The sequence below is a fragment of the Mirounga angustirostris genome, unplaced genomic scaffold, assembly GCF_029215605.1.
Source record: "Mirounga angustirostris isolate CCGP_5_RB_7025 unplaced genomic scaffold, mMirAng1.0.hap1 SCAF_6, whole genome shotgun sequence".
Taxonomy (NCBI): Eukaryota; Metazoa; Chordata; class Mammalia; order Carnivora; family Phocidae; genus Mirounga; species Mirounga angustirostris.
In genome coordinates this window covers 47,867,984-47,893,013 of record NW_026991714.1, presented here as the reverse complement: position 1 = coordinate 47,893,013, position 25,030 = coordinate 47,867,984, and the positions used below count along the sequence as shown (strand labels likewise).

At 41.3% G+C, this 25,030-nt stretch overlaps 1 protein-coding gene across 9 annotated transcripts in view; it reads right to left on the bottom strand.

Annotated features, from left to right (window-relative positions):
* ABL2 (ABL proto-oncogene 2, non-receptor tyrosine kinase) overlaps positions 1–11,207 on the bottom strand; it is a 112,902-nt gene extending 101,695 nt beyond the window's left edge. For 5 of the 9 annotated variants that reach the window (XR_010412325.1, XR_010412326.1, XM_045877361.3 and 2 more), the window contains exon 1: positions 10,776–11,207. Coding sequence is in view for 6 of the 9 variants with exons in the window: in XM_045877361.3 (XP_045733317.2) it covers positions 10,776–10,932 (157 nt within the window). In the remaining 3 variants the exon portion in view is untranslated. The remainder of the gene's footprint in view (positions 1–10,775) is intronic. The other 4 variants (XM_045877365.3, XM_045877367.3, XM_064594256.1 and 1 more) reach the window with 3 other exon arrangements.
* Between the last annotated feature and the right edge of the window lie 13,823 nt (positions 11,208–25,030).

The following is a 25,030-nucleotide window of genomic DNA, read 5'->3' as shown; positions in this document are numbered from 1 at the left end:
CAAAAAATTAATAAGTAAATCAAATAAATTTGGTGAAATTTTATAATAATGAAAACCAATGGTGAGATACAGAAAAAAGATCAATGAATACTAATCTATAAATATATGGATATCAGAGGAAATAGATTAGACTAGTAATGTGATAACCAGAAAAAGTTAAAACTTTCTAAACTAGCAAGACAACCAAAATCCAAAGATACAGGTGGTACACTATGTAAAGATTCAGAAATAATCCTTTAAGACAGACTTCTCAAAGATCTACCTATCAAGTTCTTAAGCTTTAAGAAGAATTTTATACAACTCAATAGCACAAAAATTCTATTAAAAAATGGGCAGAGGAGGGGCACCTGGGTGGCTCAGTTGTTGGGCGTCTGCCTTCGGCTCAGGTCATGATCCTAGGGTCCTGGGATCGAGCCCCACATTGGGCTCCCTGCTCAGCGGGTAGCCTGCTTCTCCCTCCCCCACTCCCCCTGCTTGTGTTCACTCTCTGTGTTTCTCGGTCAAATAAATAAATAAAATCTTTTAAAAAAAATAAAAATAGGGGCACCTGGGTGGCTCAGTCCTTAAGCGTCTGACTTCGGCTCAGGTCGTGATCCCAGGGCCCTGGGATCAAGCTCCGCATCGGGTTCCCTGCTCAGCGGGAAGCCTGCTTCTCCCTCTCCTACTCCCTCTCCTTGTGTTCCCTCTCTCGCTGTGTCTCTCTCTGTCAAATAAATAAAATCTTTAAAAAAAATAAAATAAAAATGGGCAGAGGAAATGAACATTTTTCCAAAGACACACAGAGCCAACAATGATATGAAAAGGTGCTGAAAAATCACTAATCAAGAAAATGCAAGTCAAAACCACAATATCACCTCACACCTATTAGAATAGCTATAACCAAAAAGATAAGATAACCAGCGTTACCACCCTTGTGCATTGTTGGTGGGAATGTAAACTGGTATAGCCACTATGGAAAATAGTATAGAGGTTCCTCAAAAAAATTAAAAAACAGAACTACCATATGATCCAGCAATCCCACTTCTAAGTTTGTATCCAAAAAAATTACACTTGCAATTACAACAAAAATTATAAAATGCCCACAAATAAGCCTAACAAGAAATACCCAAAAACAGTAACTGAAAGCTTTTTTTTCCTTAAAGACTTTTTTTACTTAAAGGCAAAGCGATACCATTCTTGGAATTAAGTACACAATGATGCAACAATGTCAATTTGCCTGCAAATTAACCAATAATTCAATAGAATTACTATCAAAATCCCATCGAGATTTCTAAATCTTAATCTAATCCTAGTGATCTTTGAAGGACATAATAACATCCAAATAAATTCTGAAAAAGAACACAATAATGGGGAGCTACCCAGATAAACATATATGCTTTAAACTTATAATCAAATTATTATAATTAAAGTAATATGTAAAACAATGTGTAGGAAGAGAAAGATGAATGGAATCATGGAGGTAATTTTTCAAAGAACTGTGTACATTTGAGAATTTGATATATGAGAAATATGGCTCTTCAAAGCAGTGGGAATTGATGAACTATTCACTTGTTAGTATTAGTACAATGCAAAAATATTAAGTTGGTTCCAACCAACCATCAGTGAATGAATGAATGAATGAATGAATGAATATTTCACATAGGTTCAAGTTGGTGATGCAAGGGGAAAAAATACCAGAAGAGAAAAACAGGAGATCTTTGATAATCTTGTAAACAAATATTCATCAACTTAAAAAAATGGTTAATATCTAAACAAAATGGTTATTATATGTATCTAAAGCATGCAACACTATAAAGCTGTTGAAAAGAATGAGAGAGAGACACATACTGGCACAGAAAGATCTTCCCGATACATTAAATACAAAAAACAAATCTGGGAGAAAAAAATTCATATAGTACAATGCTATTTATGAATAAGCAAGAGAACTATTAATATGTACACTTATATACATGTAAATATATACTAAGTTCTGGGAAAATACACATCAAACCATGAACAGCAGTTACCTCTAACAAGGGAATATAGGAGAATGGGTGGGAATATCAAAGAGGACTTTCATGTCTTGGTTACATGCTTCTGTATTGATCTGGTCTTTTTATACTGAGATACCTCTTCATAGGTTTATATACAATTAAAAAATACAATTTCAAAACAAGAAGAAAGCTACCTAACAAAAACCTTCATATATCAGCCTTTCTTTCCTATAAGAAACAGGTGAGTGAGGGGGGCCTGGGTGGCTCTGTGGGTTAAGCATTCAACTTCTGGTTTTAGCTCAGGTCATGATCTCAAGGTCATGAGATCAAGCCGTATATTGGGCTCTGTGCTTGGCATGGAGTCTGCTTGTCCCTTTCCCTTTGCTCCTCCCCTAGCTTGCACTTTCTCTCTAATACATAAATAAAATCTAAAAAAAAAAAAAGGGGACTCCTGGGTGGCTCAGTCAAGCATCTGCCTTCTACTCAGGTCATGATCCTGGGGTCCTGGGATGGAGTCCCACATCAGCACTGGGCTCCTTGCTCAGCGGGGAATCTCCTTCTCCATCTGACTGCCACTCCCCCTGCTTGGGTGCTCACACTCTCTCTCTCTGACAAATAAATAAAATCTTAAAAAAAAAAAAGAAAGAAAGAAAGAAACAGATGGGTGATACCAATTGTGCCTGTTAGTATTGCTAGTTTTAGGAAAATGTTTTCTTAGTAATTATCTAGAACCACAAAATGCTAAGTGGCAATCTTTAGTCCTAGCTCAATATTGTTATTTTAATTTGCTGGAATTAGCATAGAGAGAGAGGAACATGTTAACAGACTGTACGCATACATACTGTATAATATGAAGCCACAGATATTTTCTTTGACCTTGACCACATCAAGTGAAAGGTTTCTAAAACCTCCCGCTCCTTGGAAAGCAAGCCAGGGAATATAAATTGCCTGGGCCTGCGGATCTTTGTGTTCTGCTGGATCAGAAACCCGGCCTGGCAGAGTTCACTGTGGAGAAGCCAGCAGCCGTACCACTGCCCCAGGCTCAGCACATTGACAGGGTGAAGCAAAGGGGTAGGGGGAGAGCTTGACAGATTCTTATGTTTTTAGTAACCAAAATGAAACGTGGCATAGTATTAGATTTAATGTGTATCAACCTATGTATTTGAGTCAAAGTTTAAGCAAAAACAATACTGAGAAATTTTTCTAACTAGTGTAATAATCACAAATTTACATACTGAAATTATGCACTCAACCCAAAACGGCAAGATCAGTAACCGAGGGTTATTGCATACAATATCACACTTCCACACATGCAGACACACAAATCAGTTTTGTAATGTTCACCTACGCCTATTTAAGCAGCATCATTCTCTTGGACAGCAGTTCTAAAACACACCTGAAAAATTCTCTCAGAGGCATTCAAATAGGCAACTACTGGGGATGCCTGGGCGGCTCAGTCAGTTAAGCATCTGCCATCGGCTCAGGTCATGATCTTGGGGTCCTGGTATCGAGTCCCGCGTCAGGCTCCCTGCTTCTCCCTCTGCCCCCCCACTCGTTCTCTCTCAAATAAAATCTTAAAAAAAAAAAAATTCTAAAAAGCCAAGAGAGTTGTAATCTATAAGGAGAAAGTATAAGATTATATAAATATATAAGACATATATTTATATATTAATATAAATTCTGTGTTAAATTATATAAAATATAAAATTTTAAGGGGCACATGGGTGGCTCAGTCAGTTAAGCGTCTGCCTTCGGCTCAGGTTATGATCCCGGGGTCCTGGGATCGAGCCCCGCATCGGGCTCCCTGCTCAGCGGGAAGCCGGCTTCTCCCTCTCCCACTCCCCCTGCTTGTGTTCCCTCTCTCTCGCTGTGTCTCTGTCAAATAAATAAATAAAATCTTAAAAAAAAAACAACTCGGGACGCCTGGTTGGCTCAGTTGGTTAAGCGTCTGCCTTCCGCTCAGGTCGTGATCCCAGGGTCCTGGGATCGAGCCCCGCATCGGGCTCCCTGCTCCATGGGAAGCCTGCTTCTCCCTCTCCCACTACCCCCGCTTGTGTACCTGCTCTCGTTCTCTGTCAAATAAATAAATAAAATCTTAAAAAAAAAAAAAATGAAGTCATTAAATATTAACCAGAAAACAAATGTGCCAGCTTAGAATGAGGTCTCTACCTAAACATTACATTTGCATTGGCCTATGCTTCTGGTTCACCTTCTCTGAAGAAAAAACATTCCTATGAAAAGAGTGAGTGAAAAAGAATCATGACCTACGTGTCCTCTGACTGACACCCAGCCCCTAAGACAAATCATTCTAAGAGGATAACATTTAAAACACTAATTCAGGGGCGCCTCGGTGGCTCAATCGTTAAGCGCCTGCCTTCGGCTCAGGTCGTGGTCCCAGGGTCCTGGGATCGAGCCCCGCATCAGGCTCCCTCTCTGCAGGAAGCCTGCTTCTTCCTCTCCCACTCCCCCTGCTTGTGTTCCCTCTCTCACTGTGTCTCTCTCTGTCAAATAAATAAAATCTTAAAAAAAAAAAAAAAAAAAACTAACTCAAAAATATATGTGCACCCCTATGTTTACTGCAGCATTATTTACAATAGCCAAGATATGGAAGCAGCCCAAGTGTCCAACCAAAGATGAATAGATAAATATGTGGTGTACACACACACACACAAAATAGAGTATTAGTTAGCCACAAAAAAAGATGAGATCTTGCCATCTGCAACAACATGGATGGACCTGGAGGGTATTATGCTAGGTGAAATAGGTCAGAGAAAAACAAATACCATATGATTTCGCTTACATGTGGAATCTAAAAAACAAACGAATGAACAAAAAGCAGAATCAGACCTATAAACAGAGAACTGATGGTTGCCAGAGCAGAGGGAAGAGGGGGGAGGGATGAGCAAAATGGGTGAAGGGGTGTGGGAGATACAGGCTTCCAGTTATAGAGTAAGTCACAGGAATAAAAAGCACAGTATGGGGAGTATATTCACTGGTCCTGTCATAGCGCTGTATGGTGACAGATGGTAGTTACACTTGCAGTGAGCATAGCATAATGTATAAAATTGTTGAATCTCTATGTTGTACACCTGAAACTAATGTAACACTGTGTATCAACTATAATTCAAATTGGAAGAAAAGAAAAAAGAGGGTAATATTTACTTTCAGAGAAAGTAAGGTCTAATGTGATTTCAGGTCCCCAAAATCCCTACCTTTTTGATGCTTTCTGAAAGTTCTTTAATAATCAAGAGTCACTTGAGAGGAAAAAAGACAGGGAAAATAGAGACTTAAAACGTAAGTGATAAGACAATTCTACCCTTTAGCATGCCCTCAAGATGACAAGAGCAGTGTTTTAGTTTACAAAACATGTTCACATACAACTGACATAATCTCTACAACCATCTCAAGATAAATAACAACACTGCTACTTACTGAGTACTTGGTACATAATTTTATGAAGCTGGAAGCCATAAACTCTTTACTAATGTCTGACAGAAGACAAGATTTGAATCCAATTCTACTTCTAAAAGCCATGTTCTCTAAATCTCTACACTAGAGCAAAATTTGGAGGCAAAGGCATGAGTTTCAGGTCCATAATTTAACAGCTATGTGACCTTAGGAAGTCATTTAATTCCTTTAACTCCTCATCATCTATAAAACAGGAAGATCAATACCTACCTGTTTCAGAGTAGTTTTAAAGATCAAATGAGAGGGCGCCTGGGTGGCTCAGTTGGTTAAGCGACTGCCTTCAGCTCAGGTCATGATCCTGGAGTCCCTGGATCGAGTCCCTAGATCAAGTCCCGCATTGGGCTCCCTGCTCGGCGGGGAGCCTGCCTCTCCCTCTGACCCTCCCCCCTCTCATGAGCGCTCTCTCTCTCTCTCTCTCTCATTCTGTCTCAAAAAAATAAATAAAATCTTTAAAAAAAAAAACAAATGAGATAAAGAACATAAAATGTCTTCATAAACTCTAAAAATACATACACAAATATAATTATCATCATCATTCCTGATTTTGATAAAGAATGAACGGGAGGAAAAAAAAAAACAGTGAAAGAGGGTTGCAGGGGGAAAGATCCTTTTGTTTGGCTTTGCTTTCTTTTTAAGCATGCTAATGACCTTTAAGAAGGATTTTCAGATTTCATTATTTACCTGGGACCTTACTGTCAATTGGGCTGTGAGAACAGAATCTGTATTATTTTGTCACTTTGCTGTAAGTATAGACACAGTTATGTAACTGTAACTTCTGCAGATTTGGAGGTTAATAAAAATGTAACAGCTTATTTCTTTTTAAAAGTTTAGCTTCTCATAAGAATCAGTGACCATGGCGCACCTGGGTGGCTCAGTCTATTTAGCGTCTGCCTTCGGCTCGGGTCATGATCCCAGGGTCCTGGGATCAAGCCCCACATCGGGCTCCCTGCTCAGTGGGGAGTCTGCTTCTCCCTCTGACTCTCACCCCCACTTGTGCTTTCTTTCTCACTCTCTCTCTCAAATAAGTAAATAAATAAATAATATCTTAAAAAAAAAAGAATCATGAAGTGTATCAGTCCACTTAAAATGATGAGTTTGATTTAAGGGAAATTATTCAAAATTTCACAATTTAAGGTTAATTTTTAATAGTATTTTCAGCAAATGAAAGAAGTTGAAGTGAAATCACTCAACTGTTGCAAGGTCTGTCAGATATTAAAAAACAATTAAGTATCCAACCCTAGATTACTAGTCACAAAACATCAATTCACCAAAACGTTCAATAGTTGATTTCAGAAGTCATACAACACTCACCCCTTTCGTACCAAAGCGAGCCCTATTATTTTTACTCCTTCTAAATTATTTTCATAAAAATCACTTTTGACAAGGCAAATTATTACAACGTACCCATATATTAACAATAAAAAATACCATTTCTTTCTACAGAAGAAAAATCATGGGCTCTGATAAGCCATTTCTAAAACGTCTGTACATTTTTACTGATTACAAACAATATTTGATCTACATTTAAACCTACATGTAAGCTCAAAAGCCTGCCAGACCTAATAATTTCATATATGAAATTACATGCTAATACCTCAATACTGAAACTCAAGACAGCTATTTGTACACTACTTCCAGGATTCAGACTTTTTATGTAAATGTCAAATGATAGGTTCAGGAGCTTTTGAATCTGATTCATTCATTCATTCAATTCAGAATCTGCCATGGTTTGTTTTTTTTTTTTTAAGACTTTATTTGAGAGAGCGTGAGCAAGAGAGAGAGAGAGAGAAATCACAGGAGCAGGGGCAGAGGGCAGAGGGCAGAGCAGGGAGCCAGACTCCCAGGACCCTGGGATCGTGACTTGAGCCGAAGGCAGACACTTACCCGACTGAGCCATCCAGGCGCCCCCTACCACGTTTTTCTAAGCAGTTCTCAACTAGGAGCAATTTTGCTAAATGTCCCCTGGGGTGGGGGCAATGTCTGGAAACATTTCTGGTTGTCACAACTGGAGGCGAAGGTTGCCAGAAAGGGGTGCTACTGGCATCTAGTGAGTAGACGCCAGGATGCTGCTAAACATCCTACAAAGCACAGGATAGCCCCCCACCCCAACAAGGAACCATCCACCCCAAAATGTCAATACCGCCAAGGCTGAGAAACTCTATCTATAGAAAAGTTGATAAACACTGTGGGGCACCTGGGCAACTCAGCCAGTTAAGCATCTGCCTTTGGGGGGAAAAAAAAAAAAAAGCATCTGCCTTCGGCTCAGGTCATGATCCTGGAGTCCCAGGACAGAGCCCCACAAACAGGCTCTCTGCTCAGTTGGGCGTCCGCGTCTCCCTTTGCCCCTCATCCTGCTTGTGCTCCTGCAAGTGCTCTTTCTGGCTCTCTCAAATAAAATAAAATCTTAAAAATAAATAAACTAAGTCGCAAAAATTTTAAAAAAAGAAAAAGTTTATAAGCACTCATCTGTCTAGAAACAGTACTCACTTCACCTTTGTTTCCTCTATTATTTGCTAATGACAGTCTTTTCATACCAGACTTCAACAAACTTACCCTAGTCCCATCCTTTTGATCAGCTTCTAACTTCCAAACTTGTTGACAGAATAATCATTATCTCAGCCAATTTCAAAACCTCATGGTCTTTGACTCACCCCTATTTTTTAATAGTAATGGTAGTAATAGCAGCAGCTAACACATATTAGCTCTTACTATGTGTCAGGCAGTAAGTGCCTTATGTATATTAACTAATTTAATCTAGGTACTATTATTATTGGTGCTCTTATCCCTATTTTACCAATGGAGTCCAAGGCATAAAAAGGCTAAATAACTTGCCCAGGGTCACACAAATAAGCAGCTGAGCCAGGTTTCAAATCCAGGCAGAATGGCCCCAGAGTTCATGCCCTTAATAAATATTCCAAAGTGATCTCTCTTCTTTCATCCTCTATACTGAATCATGAAGCCCTTTAAGTTCTACAAGGACTCTTGTTATGTCCACAGCAACATTCCCGAAGCCCAGCTACATAACAGGTACTCAAAAATCTTGTTTATTGAATGAATGAACTATCCCTCAAACTTACCCCTACTATTTCCTTTGCCTCCACTTAAGGCCAGTCTTGGAGCATTCACACCTGGGTCTGTTGATACATCCTATGAATTAGCCAATCATGTAAACTGATAGAAGCTCCTCTGCCACATTTTCCATCACCCAGGCCCAATCAAACATACCCAAAGCTTTCTTGCGACCGCTTCAATTAGAATCATAAAATCCTAGAGTCAGAGGCTACCTTAGGGATCCTCCAAGCCAATATTTTGCGGATAAAGAAACCCAAAGATGGCAAGTAACTAACTTACGCAGGCAGGTGGAGCCAGGACCAGAACTTGATTCTTGCAATTTTTTGCTCTAGGATTTACTCCTGGAGGACTTGCTTCACTCCCGACAGATGTCTCACTATCCCACCAACAAATCATGTTAATTCCCACTGTTTACGCTCAACTTGTCTCTCCTGCCCAGGCTGCCCTCTTTTCCTTGTTTCATAGATCCAAATCCTATCCACCCTTCAAAATTTCTTCCTATTCCATTCTTCATGACATTCCTCCTTCTCTGAAAAGTTTAAATCTTCAATAAGATGCTGGAGGAAGAGAATCACTGTTGCCTATTGGGCCAAGTATAATGCATACAAACACTTCCCACAAAGCTAGGCTACTTGGATGATCTTCCTTGAAAGCGTGTCATCCATTCTTTCCTCCAGTGTTTTAGAAAGTGATTTTAATAAAGACTAACTCATACATAGCGCCTTCATAAAATGTTCATATATCTGGAAGAGAACCTCACTCACATCTTTTAACAGTAGACATGTAACACCTGAATGGCCCCAAATCACTTTTATCTTCTCCATTTAGAAACGACTCAGCATATTCACAAAGTCCAAACCCAGAGCTCTCTGATACAACTCAGCTAGCAGCCAGTTCCTTGAGTTCATCTCTTTCTTTGCATACTACCATCTATCATTACTTCCTCCAAAACTCCCATTTCTAACAAATAGTTCACACTTCTTTTTCTTCCTCCTCTTCCCTACATTGTGCAATATAAACACCCTTTCTCTTTTATCCTTTATTATTAGTGAAACTCCAGTTTGCTACCACTCATCCAACCTCAACTATCCAGCCTTTATATAAGTCATATCTATCTCTTCAGCCTAAGGTCTTATAGTATCCCAACCCCATAAAGGTCAATTTTGTTTTTCCCCCTTCTCTCCTCTTCCTTCCTCTAGAAAAGTGGTCTCAAAAGTGGTGTGGGTACAGCTCAGAGGAAGCGAAAAGGATCCACTGGGCTGCAGGAAAAAAAATATATTAGAACTCTCATTATACTTATTTTTTCATCTCATCCCTTCTTAAATTCTATTTCTGTGTGCATTTATAAGTTACATAACATATTGGTACAGCAGAACAAGTACATATATAATTAACAGATAACGAATTCTTGGAGTATGTGCTTTTACTGATAAGAGGATATAATCAAAAGAGCTCGGAGACAACCATTCTAAAAATACCTTGATAATGAAGCCAAAGTAATAGGTTCCAAACTATACAGAAGATTTATGTACATATGCACACACTGTAGGAAGAAAACTCTTGTTCATGTCCAAAGTCCTAACCATGCCCACCAACCTCTAACCCCTGCCAGCTTCTCAGAACTGCGTCCTACTCAAAAGAGGAGAACACAGGAGTCTGGCAATGCCTTTCATTTCCAGTTGGGGGGCGGGGGGGGGAATCTCAAAAGCGCTGAGATACTACCCTTATCTTTGCCATGTTAGAGTATTTCAAGTCAATGCTCACTATTCTGACACTGCTCATAGTCTGAGTTATACTTGTATATACTTTATACGCCACTAGCTTCTGAGATTCAGTTCCTATTTCCAAATCCCTCGAGGCACAACCCGTTCCCTTCGCTAACGACCGATACACTAACACCTAGTGGATTGAGCTCACACCTCCCAGCATCCTTGCCTCCCCTGGGGATACTACCCACCGTCTTCCCCAAGCCACACAGTCTACACAGTCTGTCCCAGGGTAGAGGACAGTCCATCCACCGTCCCTAAGACCACTTCTTTTTCCTTCTCCGCCCCCGGGAGCTGCCAGCCAGGCTGGAGACGGGAGGGGGGAGGGGTGTGACTCGCCTCCCGTGACTGGCCCAGATGGCAGCGGATTCCGCCCCCACTCTCAGGCACCCCGCCACCCCTGGACCCCTTAGAGCTGCCTGTCTCCTTCCCACCCCGCCCCAATCCCACCCCCGGCCTCCCCCACGCCCTCACGCCAGCTCCCAGACATACTCACCATGCTGGGTGAAGACATTGAAGCCGGCCTCTGTGGTGCGCCCCGCCAGGTCCCGCCTGCGGCCGGAGGGCCTGGCTGCACTGCTGACCCGGATCCCGCGAGGTTGAGGCTGCTGAAGCCCCGGAGCCTCCCCGACGCGGCCCACCTGCTGCCCCATCCCTGCGCTCGCGTACTCCCGCGCCCCCGCCGACCCCAGGTCACATTCCTCCTCGGCTCCGGCCTCAGGCTCCCGGCGCTGCTCCGGCCTCCTTCCCAGTCCAGGCCCCGGCCCCGAGCGGTCGGGCCGCCGGCTGCTCCGCGACTCCTCAAAGCAGCCGCCGCGCTGCTTCTCAGCAACTCACAGATTCTCCTTCTCCCTCCTCCTCCCGCGGCTCCGCGCCCCCAACGCCGCCGCCGCCGCCGCCGCCATCTTTAAACCACCGAGCGCTGGGAGAGCGTGGGACAGAGCGTCTCCCGCCCCCCACCCGCCCAGTCCCCTCCGCTGCTCGGAGGGAGGGCTTCCCGGCGGCCCCGCCCCGGCCAGGCCCCGCCCCGGCCAGGCCCCGCCCCGCCCGCGCCGCCCCCGCCTCCTCCCCGGGTGGGTCCCCCCAGTGCCCACCTCCTTGGCACATCCACCGCTCCTTCAGGTCTTTCGGTCCCTGTGTGCCTTCGCGCCACCTGGGCCTCCCAGGTCTGACTTGTCTCAGCCGACCCCTCCCAGCTTCGGCGCTCCATGCTACCGCCTTTTGGAGTTGGACGGTCTAAAGCCTTCCCTGTCCCACCTCCACCTGTCAAATCAGTCAGTTGCGCTGAGCGCCCCAGGTGCGCAGTTGAGACAGGAAAGCACAAGTCATTTGCTACTTGCCATCCAAGTGAGGATCCCTGAAAAGCCCAGGAGAATCCCTTCTAACACCATTGTCAGCAGCAGGCCTAGATTCTAAGATTATACAAAATTTACATGAAGGTAGTAAAAAGGTACATTATTACTGTATTGTAATTTTTTGAAATTATTTCATGATGTTAAATTGCACTTGCCTCCGTTGTCTGTACTCTGCGGTCTCATTGGATAAGCAGTTATGGCCCCATTCCTCATATTATATTACCATGAATTCCTCTTGAACTCCTTTACCGTCTAACCACATCTGTTTCTGTTACCATTACAATGCTTGACAGTAAAGCTAATCTTTGCACTGGTGTGCTTTATATACCGTGCTCGGGGTCAGGTCTCCTTTTGATGACAAAGGGGGAAAAGAAAATTTCTCTTTGACCCTGTTTCTGAGTAAGAACTTACTCATCATTAATTTATATTGTCTAAAGAGAGTGACTCAAACAGCAGTTTTTTATACATGCACACACATACATATGTACAAATATTCATTAATCATTGCCCCATTGCACATTCTTGCATCTTAATACTGACCCAGTTTTTTTTTTAATTCTCAAGGAACTTGGTAACTGTCCTCTTTCTATTCCTTTCACTCCCTTATTTCCCTGATAAAAAGTATCAGTTACTACAGGTACCACACTGAAAATTTGCTTAAAATTAAAACAGACAGGATGGGAGACATTTCAAAGAAGCAACAAAACATCCACTGGGAAGATAGGTTCAGGGGGGAAAGGTGGATGCAGCTCTCCTTTACACGTCTTTCATAGAACCAGGGTGACCTTAGATGAACCATTCACTGACATTGATACTACTATCAGAGCGTTACGGAATTATTCCATTGCCATCCAGGGTGTAACCAGAAATAACTGAAAGTCTCCCCCCCCCCAAAAAAGGGAACAGAAACACTATGCTTTAGCGCTAGATAGAATATGAATTTTCCATTTAGATCAAAGTTTTCCTGTGTTTAAAACATTTTTTTCCTTTTAATTCCCAAAGTGTTTGCAACTACTGGGGAAAAAATCATTTACAAGGGACAAAGGTTAATATAGAGCTAGAATTTGGTTTGTTGTTTGGTTTTTATTATCTGAGAGAATATTAATTTGAGGATAATAGTCTGGCTTCTCTGCTAATTCACTCATGGCACATAGTAGATGGGTACAGGACAGTAGTTAAGGGCAGGGACTCTGAAGCCAGACTGAGTTCAAAACTCGGCTCTGATACTTATTAGGTATTTGCTCTTGGCAAATACTTAACCTTTTGTGTGTCAATTCCTCATCCATGAAGTGATGGTGATAACAATAATACCTACCTGATAGGGCTGTTGTTAGAATTAAATTGGTTAACATAAAGCACTTAAAACAGTATTTGGCATTTAATGAGTGCCATAGAAGTATTAGTACAAAAAAATTAATGTTTTCAGAAGTCCATCAGATTTTCCAAGCCTAATTTTTTCAAGTGCTAAGACTTAGACTATGGAACAAATGCTACAATATTTATTCAGGGAAGCCACTGTCCCCCACTTGCCACCAGCTAACAACAAAAACACTAGTCAACCAATTAAAACATGTATGATCAAATATCACTTTATTAAAAAACTAATGATGTATGGTGATTAACATAACATAATAAAATAAATAAAAAGAGTGCACTTAAAAAAAATATCACTTTATTAGTCATTCCTACATGATTATGCACATGTGGACTATTATATAATACCCTTGTTTTGCATATGAAGATTCCTCTACCATTGATTCTTAAGATCCTATCTAGACTAAAGCAAATATCCTATAAGTGGAGACTTAGGATATATGCATTATCTTGCAGATATTTCCCATTCTTTCATTTTCAAAGTGAAATGGGAACTTTAAGAATGGGGGATAGTGATAGACTAGGGAGAAACCTATTTCATTAGGCATGGGAAATTATTTCATCTCAGTATAACCAAGGCATAGTGACTTACCTGAGGATTACATTTAAACATTTAAAACAATTACAACATTTAAACAATCCCAAGTAGTACCATCTCAAAGTGAACTGAGGGCAGCTGTGAGCTCCAGGCAGGGGCAGAAACCAGGGGGAAAAAGTAGCAGGGATGGTGCACGGTAGCCCAGGGACAACCTCAACCAACCGCTAGCCAGGGGCTGGCATAAAAGATCAGACAGACACATCACCAACATTAATAAGGCACATTGAAGATATAGATGCTTATCATCTTTACCTTCCCTGTAGTAGGAGCAATACCACTATTTCCAGAAGCAAGGGACTTGTGAGCAACACTTCACTGAACCCTTTCTTTACCAGTCTGCGTTTCTAGGCTATTGCCACATTCTTACATTGTCTTTCATATCTACTTCTTTCTCTACCTCTGTATGAACACAGTGTTCATTTAGATTCAGGTCATCTCTGCTGGATTCTCCTGCTGTATAAGCCTTTCCTTCCTAGCTTCCTCACCTTTAGTACCAAGCAACCCACTAAAACAAAAATATTTCTTCCTCTCATCTCTTTGACGACTGTTTCCCCTCCCCTTCATTATATACAATGTCCAGATTTTTCACCTGCTTCAAAATTATTTTCCAGGACACCTTGGATTATAATTGCTTAATGTGTGTCATCTCTTGTTCCTCAAACCCCCACCCCTCCTATGGCAGGCATGTGTGTTCATCCAATTAGCCTATTTCATGATGTCTTCTTTCTTAGCTATGACTTTTGAAATAATCATATTCTCTGCAATATGGCTCCCAACTGACTCCTCTTACAGTAATCAGAATTCTACTCAAATCCTTCCTCCTTTATAAGAGAATCCCAGACTCATCCACAGATACTTAATGGTTTCCCTGGATTCTACTGGTCCAGACCTAAAACAATCACAGCTGGTAACAATTCTCTGCCTTAACATTCAATTACCTTCCTCTAAGGTAATTGGAGGGGCCTGGGGGGGTGTTGCAATCTCCACTGATCCCTGTCTTTACCAGTCTACATTTCCAGGCTGGTAAATGTATTTAATTTTGGTATGTGGCTCAGCATCACAGGGTTGGAAAGAACCTTAGAGGCCACCTAGGCTAATCTGGAATTCCCTCGACAATAACTCCAGTGAGGGAACTCATTTATTTTGAGGAGTTGTTGTTGTTGTTGTTTTTAGAGAGAGAGACAGGGACACCTGGGTGGTTCAGTCGGTTGAGTGTCTGCCTTGGGCTCAGGTCCCGATCTCAGGGTCCTGGGGCTGAGCCCAGTGGGCGTTCAGCTCCCTGCTCAGTGGGGAGCCTGCTTCTCCCTCTCCCTGCCCCCCACTCATGCTTTCTCTCTATCTCAAATGAATAAATAAAATCTTTAAAAATAAAATAGAGAGAGAGAGAGCACGAGTGGGGGAGAGGGTGGGGGGAGGAACAGGGGAGGGAGAAGCAGCCTCCCAGCTGAATAGGGAGCCAGATGCCTGTTGGGCTCAGTCCCAGGACGCTGAGATCAGGACCCGAGCCCAAGGCAGACACTCAACCGACTGAGCCACCCAGGTGCCCTTAAGGAGTTCTAACTGCTAAAAAGTTCATCCTAAAAATAAACTGACACATGCCTCCTTGAAACTTCTACCTGTTTCACCCTGGTCCTAGTTCTACCCAGTAGCTAAACAAAACAAATCTAACCTTTCTTCTACACAACTGCCCTTCAAATATTTGAGAACTGTCACGATTCCCCAAATCTTTTCTTTTACTACTTGTATACATGTATATGCTTGTATAGTTATGTTTAACTTTGTTTATATTATCCACACGGGCTAAAAATATTTATGTAGATAAATTGGAAGAAAAAAATGTCATTTTATATGTAGCCTTTTTCCTTTTTTCCCCAGCTTTATTGAGATAAAATTGATATACAACATGTGGTTTAAGTTGAACAATGTGGTAATTTGACACACATATTTTGCAAAATGATTACCACCATAGCTTTAGTTAACACCTCCATCACATCATATAATAACCATTTCGTTTTTGTGGTGAGAACATTTAAGATCTACTCTTTTAGGGCGCCTGGGTGGCTCAGTTGGTTAAGCGACTGCCTTCGGCTCAGGTCATGATCCTGGAGTCCAGGGATCAAGTCCCGCATCGGGCTCCCTGCTCAGCAGGGGGTCTGCTTCTCCCTCTGCCCTCTTCCCTCTCGTGGTCTCTGTCTCTCATTCTCTCTCTCTCAAATAAATAAATAAAATCTTTAAAAAAAAAAAGATCTACTCTTTTAGCAACTTTCAAGTATATATACAGTATTATTAGGTATAATCACCATGCTGTACATTAGATCCCCAGAGCTTATCCCCAAATTAGATGTTTGTATCCTTTGGCCAACATCTCTCCATTTCCCCCCACCCCAAATGCTGCTAAGCACCATTCTAGTTTCTGTTTCTATGAGTTTGGCTTTTTTATTTTTATTTTATTATTTTTTAAAGATTTTATTTTTAAGTAATCTCTATACCCAACATGGAGCTCGAACTCACAACCCCTAAATCAAAGACTGAACCAGTGAGTGCCCTGAGTTTGACTTTTTTAGATTCCACATTTAAGTGACACACAGTATTTGTCCTTGTCTGTCTGACTTACTTCACTTAGCATAATGCCCTCAAGGTTGCAATTTATGTCGTTGCAAATGACAGGATCTTATTGTTTCTCATGGCTGAATGATATTCCCGTGTGTGTGTGTGTGTGTGTATCACATCTTTTTTATCCATTCCTTTTAAGCTGTTTGTGCATGCAGTACTTTAGATTTGTTTATGTGTGGTTTGTCTCTGCATTGTTCTTATATTAAATCTTTAAGGGCCTGGGCACCTGGGTGGCTCAGTTGGTTAAGCGACTGCCTTCAGCTCAGGTCATGATCCTGGAGTCCCTGGATCGAGTCCCGCATCGGGCTCCCTGCTCGGCAGGGAGTCTGCTTCTCCCTCTGACCCTCCCCCCTCTCATGTGCTCTCTCTCTCAGTCTCTCTCTCTCAAATAAATAAAATCTTTAAAAAAAAAAATAAACAAAAAATAATAAATAAATAAATAAATAAATAAATCTTTAAGGGCCTGCACAGTGCCAAATACAGTTCCATTTATAGATCGACACTTTAAAAGGTTTTTTGAATGACAATGAGGAGGAGGAGGATTCTTATCTGACTGGGATAGAGTAAGTCATTCTCTTTGAAAGAGTTGGATTAAATGACCTCTTGGTTTTTGGGTTTTTTTAGCCCCAAGGGTCTATGATTCAATGTTTCTTTGATTAAAAAACTTTATAAATTATTAAAGAGACTCTTTCAAACAATTAGCAAAGTGCTATATAAAATGTTACAAGTAAAAATAATAACATCTATTCATTGTAAATTAATGAATTAGTACTCACTCCTTTTCTATGGTAACAATGAATAGCTGACTAAACAATCCATTTGACATGTAGCCCATCAGTAACTGTAGTGTAGTGGAATTGGTTTAGAACGTATGTGTCACTATACACATTGTTTCAATTGGGTCCTCGATCCCAGGACCCTGAGATCATGACCTGAGCCGAAGGCAGACCCTCAACTGCTCAATACACAAACACGTTGTTTCTGTTTTTTTAAGATTTTATTTATTTGAAAGAGAGAGACAGAGATAGCAACAGAGATAGCAACAGAGAGTACCAGGGAGAAGGAGAAGCAGCTCCCAGCTGAGCTGGGAGCCCGATGCGGGGCTCGGTCCCAAAACCCTGGGATCATGACCTAAGCCGAAGGCAGACGCATAACCAACTGAGCCACCCAGGCGCCCCTACATACATGTCGTTTCAGTTGCATAACAAACCACCCCCAAACCTAGGGCTTAGAACAACAGTGATTTATTACTCCTTGCAATTCTATAGACTGCTGGACAGTTCTGCCGAAGGCACCTCGGCTCACTCATGTGACAGCACTCGGAGGAAGGGTCAGCTGAGCTGGAATGTTCACCTTGGCCTCATTCACATATCCGGCAGTTGGTGCCCTGTCAGTTAAAGTGTCTTGGTTCTCCTCCATCTGGCCTCTTATGGGCTGAACTGTGTCCTCCCCCAAATTCACAGGTTGAAGTTTATGACTCTACTTGAAGATAGGATTTTAAAGAGGTGATTAAGTTAAAATGAGGTCATTAGGGTGGACCCTATTCCGATATGACCGGTGTCCTTATACGAAGAGGAAGTTTGGACACAACCCGCACAGGGAAAGACCACGTGAAGACATGAGGAGAACACGGCTATCTACAAACCAAGGAGAGGTCTTGGAAGAAGCCAACCTTACCGAAACCTTAATCTCATCTTTCCAGCCTCCTGAACTTTGACAAAATTAATGTCTGTTGTTTAACTCGCCCAGTCTGAGGCACTTTGTTATGGCAACACTAGCAAACTGAGATAAACAATCTAACCTTAGAGAGTAAGAGGTGTATTGGTTTGCTAGGGCTACAGTAATAACATACCACAGCCACGGTGACTTACGCAACAAAAATTCATTTTCTCACAGTTCGGCAGGCTGGAACTCCGACGCCACAGTGTCAGCAGGGTTGATTCTGAAGGCTATGAGAAAGAATCTGTTCTCTGCCTGTCTCCTGGCTTCTGGCGGCTTGCTGGTTATCTCTGGTATGGAGAAGCAGCATCCCACCTCTGCCTGCACCTTCACATGCTTGCTGTTCTTTCTGCCTTTGTCTACGTCGAAATGTCCACCCTTTTAAAGGACATCGGTCCTATTGGATAAGGGCCTATCCTAATGACCTGATTTTAACCTGACTGCCTCCCTACAGACTCTATCTCCAAATAAATTCACACCGTGAGGTACTGGGAGTGAAGACTTCAACATACGAACTTTGGGAAAAAATACTCAACCCATAACACAGAGCTTCCTCATAGCATGGTGGTTGGTCTCAGGATTTTAAGACAGCATGAGTAGAAGCTGCAAAAGCTCTTGAGGCTTAGGCTCCAAGACTCTCACAACACCATTTCCACCCATTCCATTAATCAAAGTAAGTCACAAAGCCAGCCCAGACTTAAAGAATGGGTAAAGAGACCCCATGCCTTAATAGCAAGATTAGCAAAATATTATAGCCATGTTTTCAATCTTCCATGGGGTCTTATCCTTTTTTATAATTAACTATGTAACCTTAGGCTAATCATAAAAGCATAGATTCTTAGAATCAGAAGGGAACAAGGCCAATTTTATTCCCACTAACACATACATTTCCTCTGCCCCTTTCTTATTCCCAGGCTCCCCTTCTCTGTCTATACTATGGGCTATTCCTGCATGAACTCATCAAGCCTCTGTGCCTCAGCTTATGCCGTTACCTCTGCCTTGAAAGTCAATTACCCCTTCCTTTATCTCCATCTTTTTATTGAAGCATAATCTTTATATAGGAAAGTGCACACGCATGCGTACTGCTTGATGAATTTCACAAACAAAACACATCCATGTCATCAGCATCCAAATGCAAAAGCATAACATTAACAGCACCCCAGAAGCACTCTCATGTCCTCTCCCAGTCTTTACCCATACCCTCCCCACTCCAAAATGTAACAACTCTTCTGACTTTAATAGGCTATGTTAATTTTTTCATGTTTTTGTACTTTATACAATGGAATCATACAATATGTAATCTTTTGTGTCTGACATCTTTTACCCAAAATAATGTGTGTGTGATTCATTTCTATTTTTGTTTATACTTGTAGGTTATTTATTTTTTAAGTAAGCTCTAGGCCTAATGTGGAGCTTGAATCCATGACCCCAAGATCAAGAGCCAGACAGGCACCCCATGTACTTGTAGGTTCTTTTTCATTGCTGTATAGTATTCCACTGTATGAGGATATGTTATACCTTATTTATCCATTCTACTACTGATGAACTTTAGTGTCGTTTTCATTTGGGGCTATTATAAATACTGCTATTATTAATTTCCTAGTACATGTCTTCTGGTGACCATAGATAAGCATCTTGTTAGATATTTACCTAGAACTTAGAACTAAGTTAGAACTAGATACTAATATTCCAAAGTGCTTTTACCAATTTATACCCCCACAAATAGTGTGAAAGAGTTTTAGTTGCTCCAGATTATTGCTAACCTCCATCCTTTAAGATTTTAGTCCATTTTACACTTCTTTTGCTGCCTAACTCCTATTTGTTTTTTTAAGACTCAGCTTAGGAGTCACCCTCTCTAAGAAACCTGACATGCTGGATTAGAAGGAATCACCCTTATCTGTACCCTAGTTGTTTGTTTCTTTGTTTTAAGACTTTATTTATTTGAGAGAGAAAGAGAGAAAGAGTGAGCAGAAGCAGGGGGAAGGGCAGAGGGAGAAGGAGAAGCAGACTCCCCACTGAGCAGGGAACCCGATGTGGAGCTCAATCCCAAGACCCTGAGATCATGATCTGAGCCAAAGGCAGACGCTTAACTGACTGAGCCACCCAGGTGCCCCTCTGTACCCTAGTTTTTAGAAGCTATCTGTTTAGAGTTGTTGAGGTTAGTGTGAAGAATGACAAACTGGCCCATATATAATCTGGAACACATCTTTGGTGAACAATTTAGCAGAATCTATTATTATGTACACTCAGTATATATACATAGTATATCAATCCATATATTCTTTTATCTAGTAATTCCTACAAATTACGTTTATATGTACACAAAGATACATGTTCAAGTATGGTCACAGTATTGTTTGTTTTTATTTTTTTTTAAGATTTTATTTATTTATTTGACAGAGAGAGACAGCGAGATCAGGAACACAAGCAGGGGGAGTGGGAGAGGGAGAAGCAGGCTTCCCACCGAGCAGGGAGCCCAACGCGGGGCTCGATCCCAGGACCCTGGGATCATGACCTAAGCCGAAGGCAGACGCTTAGCGACTGAGCCACCCAGGCACCCCCACAATATTGTTTTTAATAGTGGAGAAATTGAAAGCAACTTTCTACCAATATGTAAATAGTTAATGTAATGCTAAGCCCTGTTTTTTTGTTTTTTGTTTTTTGTTTTCAAGGAGGTTAAAATAGGTATATATGTAAGGGCTTAGGAAGCTCTAAAGTATATTAAAAAAAAAACAAAAACCCACAAGTCAGAGAACAATATGAAAGCCTCCGCGGGCAGGGTATTAGGGAACAGTTCCCAGAAGAAGGGGCGTAGTGTTGATAACCAGGCCTGCTACCATCTTGTTTGGACGAACTTCAGCATCTGCTACTACATTTATGCCTCCTTCTGAAAACATCTTTTTCAGTTTCTTTACCTATAATATGAGGTTAATAATAACATCTATCTTCAAGAGTTGGATGAGGAGTTAATATATGTGAAGCTCCTAGAACAGCCACAGGAGATTGGTCTAGGGATGGTCAGCTGACCCAAGCTTGACCGATTACAATCCTTCTCCAAAATTTTGGCATTGAAATTGAGAGGCCAGCCGCTCTTCTAGAACCTGGACCATGAGATGTAAAGAACAAAATATTTTGGCAGCCATGTTTCCCCTATTTGGAGTAGAGAAGAAGAGGGAACTGGCATGCAGGGAGAAAACCAAGCATTTATCTTTATAATCTATTTTTTGCTTCAACCAGCTTAGGCTGATTTTCTGTCATAAACCTAACCAATACAATCAATGCAAATGCTCTGCTACAACCATGTTTATTTAATGCAAATTACTTATACACAATTGGTAAATTGGAGAACAATTTCAGTAAAGCAAATAAGCTGTGCAACGTCATTTGGACCTTTCCCAGCGTGTTAATGTTTTGAAGTGATCAGTAATAACCTTCCTCACAATTAAAGAGAAAGCCTTAGCAATAAATGAAGACTTAAAAAAAAAAAGAGCTGAAAATCCCGCAGTCCTTTATTGTAAACATAAGTGCCTTCCTTTATAAGTGCTTTCCTTTAGTGGGCAAATGACTAGTTTATTGGCTTCAGAAACTGCTATATTTTCCACTGAGCTACTGAGAAAAGCTCCAAGTGCTGATGAAGGAGCTGCAAAGACATTCTCACATGTTTTCCTTGCGGATGCCTTGCCAGGACTTCCTTAGCTTCCTTGCTTCCTCTCCAGCTTCCTAACTATATCTCCTGAGACTGCTTTCTGCAAAAGAAGCAAGCTGAATTTATTTCTCAATGTTCCCTCTGCTAAAATGTAGTTCCCTTTCCAGGATGCCTGGCTAATTCCTACTTAGCTCTTAGCCCCAGTCTTCCCTTGGGAGGACTTCCCAACCCCTGGTCTAGGTTAGATTACCTCACTTTCACACCGCTGTGTGCTTCCATAGCAACTTCTTATCCCCTACCAAACATCCTGCATTATTGTAATGACTTGTTTATTATCTGTCTTCCTAATTAGATTCTAAGCTCTACGAGGGCAAGAAGAGAGTCAGTCTCATTTACCAGTCTCTTTCGCTAGCAACTAGTACAGTGCCTGGTATACACAAAATGCTCATTAAATATTTATTAAATAAAATAGAACATTAGAAATCCCTATTTTCTATATATTCTACAAATAATTTTTCGAATATATTTCTCTTTTTTTAAAAAAGATTTTATTCTTAAGTAATCTCTACACCCAACACAGGGCTCGAACTTACAAGCCCAAGATCAAGAGTCGCATGCCCTACCGACTGAGCCAGCCGGGTGCCCCCTCAAATATATTTCTTTTGAAAAGTTAAGTAGAAATCTGTCAGAGTAATAAATTTTCATTTTAGGAGATTTGGAAAATATGGAAAATTATAAAGAAGAATGACAATGTTGTCTACAATCTCACCATTCAGATATAAATATTTTTGGTGGTTTTCCTTTCAGTTTTTTTCCTTTGTGCCTATATACGCGTGCATTTAAGTTTTTGTTATTTTTTAAATATTTTTAAAATTTATTTGACAGAGAGAGAGACAGCGAGAGAGAGAACACAAGCAGGGGGAGTGGGAGAGGGAGAAGCAGGCTCCCCGCCAGACTCAATCAATTGCTTATTTCGACACTCAAATTTCCCAGATTTGGAAATGAGAGTGCATTTGAGCGAGCCCTTGTACACTTTGGACAAGTCTCACCATTGTCTGAACATTTCTCTGCCTTCTGGAACAGCCCAGAGTCAGCTATTTTCCTGGTCCAAATCCGTTTCAGACCATTTCTCCAAGGAGCTCTGGTTCCTTTCAGTAGCGGATGGTATTCAGAAGCCAAAATCTAGGCACTGGAGGTGCTACTGCTTTTGGAGTGTTGCTGATCTCACATATTTTCATGGATAAAAGTAGGGAATATTATATATTTTAAATTATATATCACACTTCATAATTTTAAGTAAATATAGATGTACATTTCCATCTATATAAATAGAAAAACCATGAAAACACCCGGGGCTGTCATCAGGGGTATCAGACCTGTAGTGACATAGTACTCTGCACTTAGAACCTGGTTTAATAAAAACTCAGCTCTCGGGGCACCTGGGTGGCTCAGTCGTTAAGCGTCTGCCTTCGGCTCTGCTCATGGTCCCGGGGTCCTGGGATTGAGCCCTGCATCGGACTCCCTGCTCCACGGGAAGCCTGCTTCTCCCTCTCCCGCTCCCCCTCCTTGTGTTCCCTCTCTCGCTGTGTCTCTCTGTCAAAGAAATAAAATCTTTAAAAAAATAAAAAATAAAAACTCGGCTCTCACCATCTCAAAATTCTTCTATTTACTTGTTTATTTATATTTTTTATTCTTTTCATTTTTTTAACTTTTTAATTTAGTTTTTAAAATTTTATTTATTTATTTTAAGTAATCTCTACACCCAACATGGGGCTTGGACTCATGACCCCAAGATCAAGAGTCACATGCTCTACCGACTGAGCCAGCCAGGTGCCCTGAGGGTTCCCTTTTCTCCACGTCCTTGCTAACATTTGTCATTTCTTGTCTTTTTGATTCTAGCCATTCTGACAGGTGGGAGGTGATATCTCATTGGGTGGCTTTGATTTGTATTTCCCTGATGATTCGTGATATTGAGCATCTTTTCATGTGTCTGTTGGCCATCAATATGCCTTCTTTGGAAAAATGTCTATTCAGGTCCTCTGCCCATTTTTAATCAGATTATTATTATTTTTTTAAAGATTTTATTTATTTATTTGAGAGAGAGAATGAGATAGAGAGAGCATGAGAGCGGGGAGGGTCAGAGGGAGAAGCAGACCAGGGAGCCCGATGCGGAACTCGATCCCGGGACTCCAGGATCATGACCTGAGCCAAAGGCAGTCAGTCGCCCAATCAACTAAGCCACCCAGGCACCCAGATTATTATTATTATTATTATTTGGTGTTGAGTTGTGTAAGTTCTTTACCCCTTTTGGATATTAACCCCTTATCAGATATGTCATTTGCAAATATCCTCTGCCATTCAGTAAGTTGTCTTTCAGTTTTGTTGATGGTTTCTTTCGCTGTGACAAAGCTTTTTATTTTGGTGTAGTCCCAATAGTTTATTTTTGCTTTTGTTTCCTTTGCCTGAGTAGACATATCCATAACTATATTGCTAATGCTGACCATCTTGAAATTCTTTTTTTTTTTTTTAAGATTTTAGTTATTTATTTGACAGAGACACAGCGAGAGAGGGAACACAAGCAGGGGGAGTGGGAGAGGGAGAAGCAGGCTTCCCACTGAGCAGGGAGCCCGATGTGGGGCTCGATCCCAGGACCCTGAGATCATGACCTGAGCCGAAGGCAGACGCTTAATGACTGAGCCACCCAGGTGCCCCAGTTCTTTCCCTTTATATAACAGGTAAGTCCATTCTCTGCTAGTAAGAAACCTGGCTGATTTTCTGAATATATTTATTTCTTTGATTATTCCCCTTTGTATGTAATAGATCTCCCGTGAGTGCCGCTGCTTCATCCCTTATGTGGGTACTCTCCTCATGACGTTTAGGCTCTGTCACCTCAGACTGGGCCACCCTTCCACATGGTTGCTCTTCTGATGCTATTCGGGTTCTGATAGTTCATGCAAGACTGTTGCTCCACAGAGATGCTGTCCTTACCCCACTTGAGCTCTGACTCACCCCTCCCCACTAGCTGGCTGTCCTTCCAACATGGATTCTCCTTCTACCCTGCCGGGGCTCAGACAACCCATCCTGAGTCACCCCTCTGTTGGCATAGTGCTTAAACAAAGAAATGGATATAGACTAGACTAGAAAATATGAGTACATTACATAAGTAAGTGTTGTTCCCTGAATTTTTTAAAATCAGATATCATGTATGTGTGCAGGCACAGGTGGGCTTGCATGTGTGTACATAACTGGATTGTAATGTAAAATACGTTTTTTACTATGGAGTGAAGTAAAACAAAATTCAAAAACCATATATACACAGTATGATCGCAACGTTGCTTTTATTTTCTATTTTTTATTTTTTTTAAAGATTTTATTTATTTATTTGAGACAGAGAGAATGAGAGACAGAGAGCATGAGAGAGAGGAGGGTCAGAGGGAGAAGCAGAC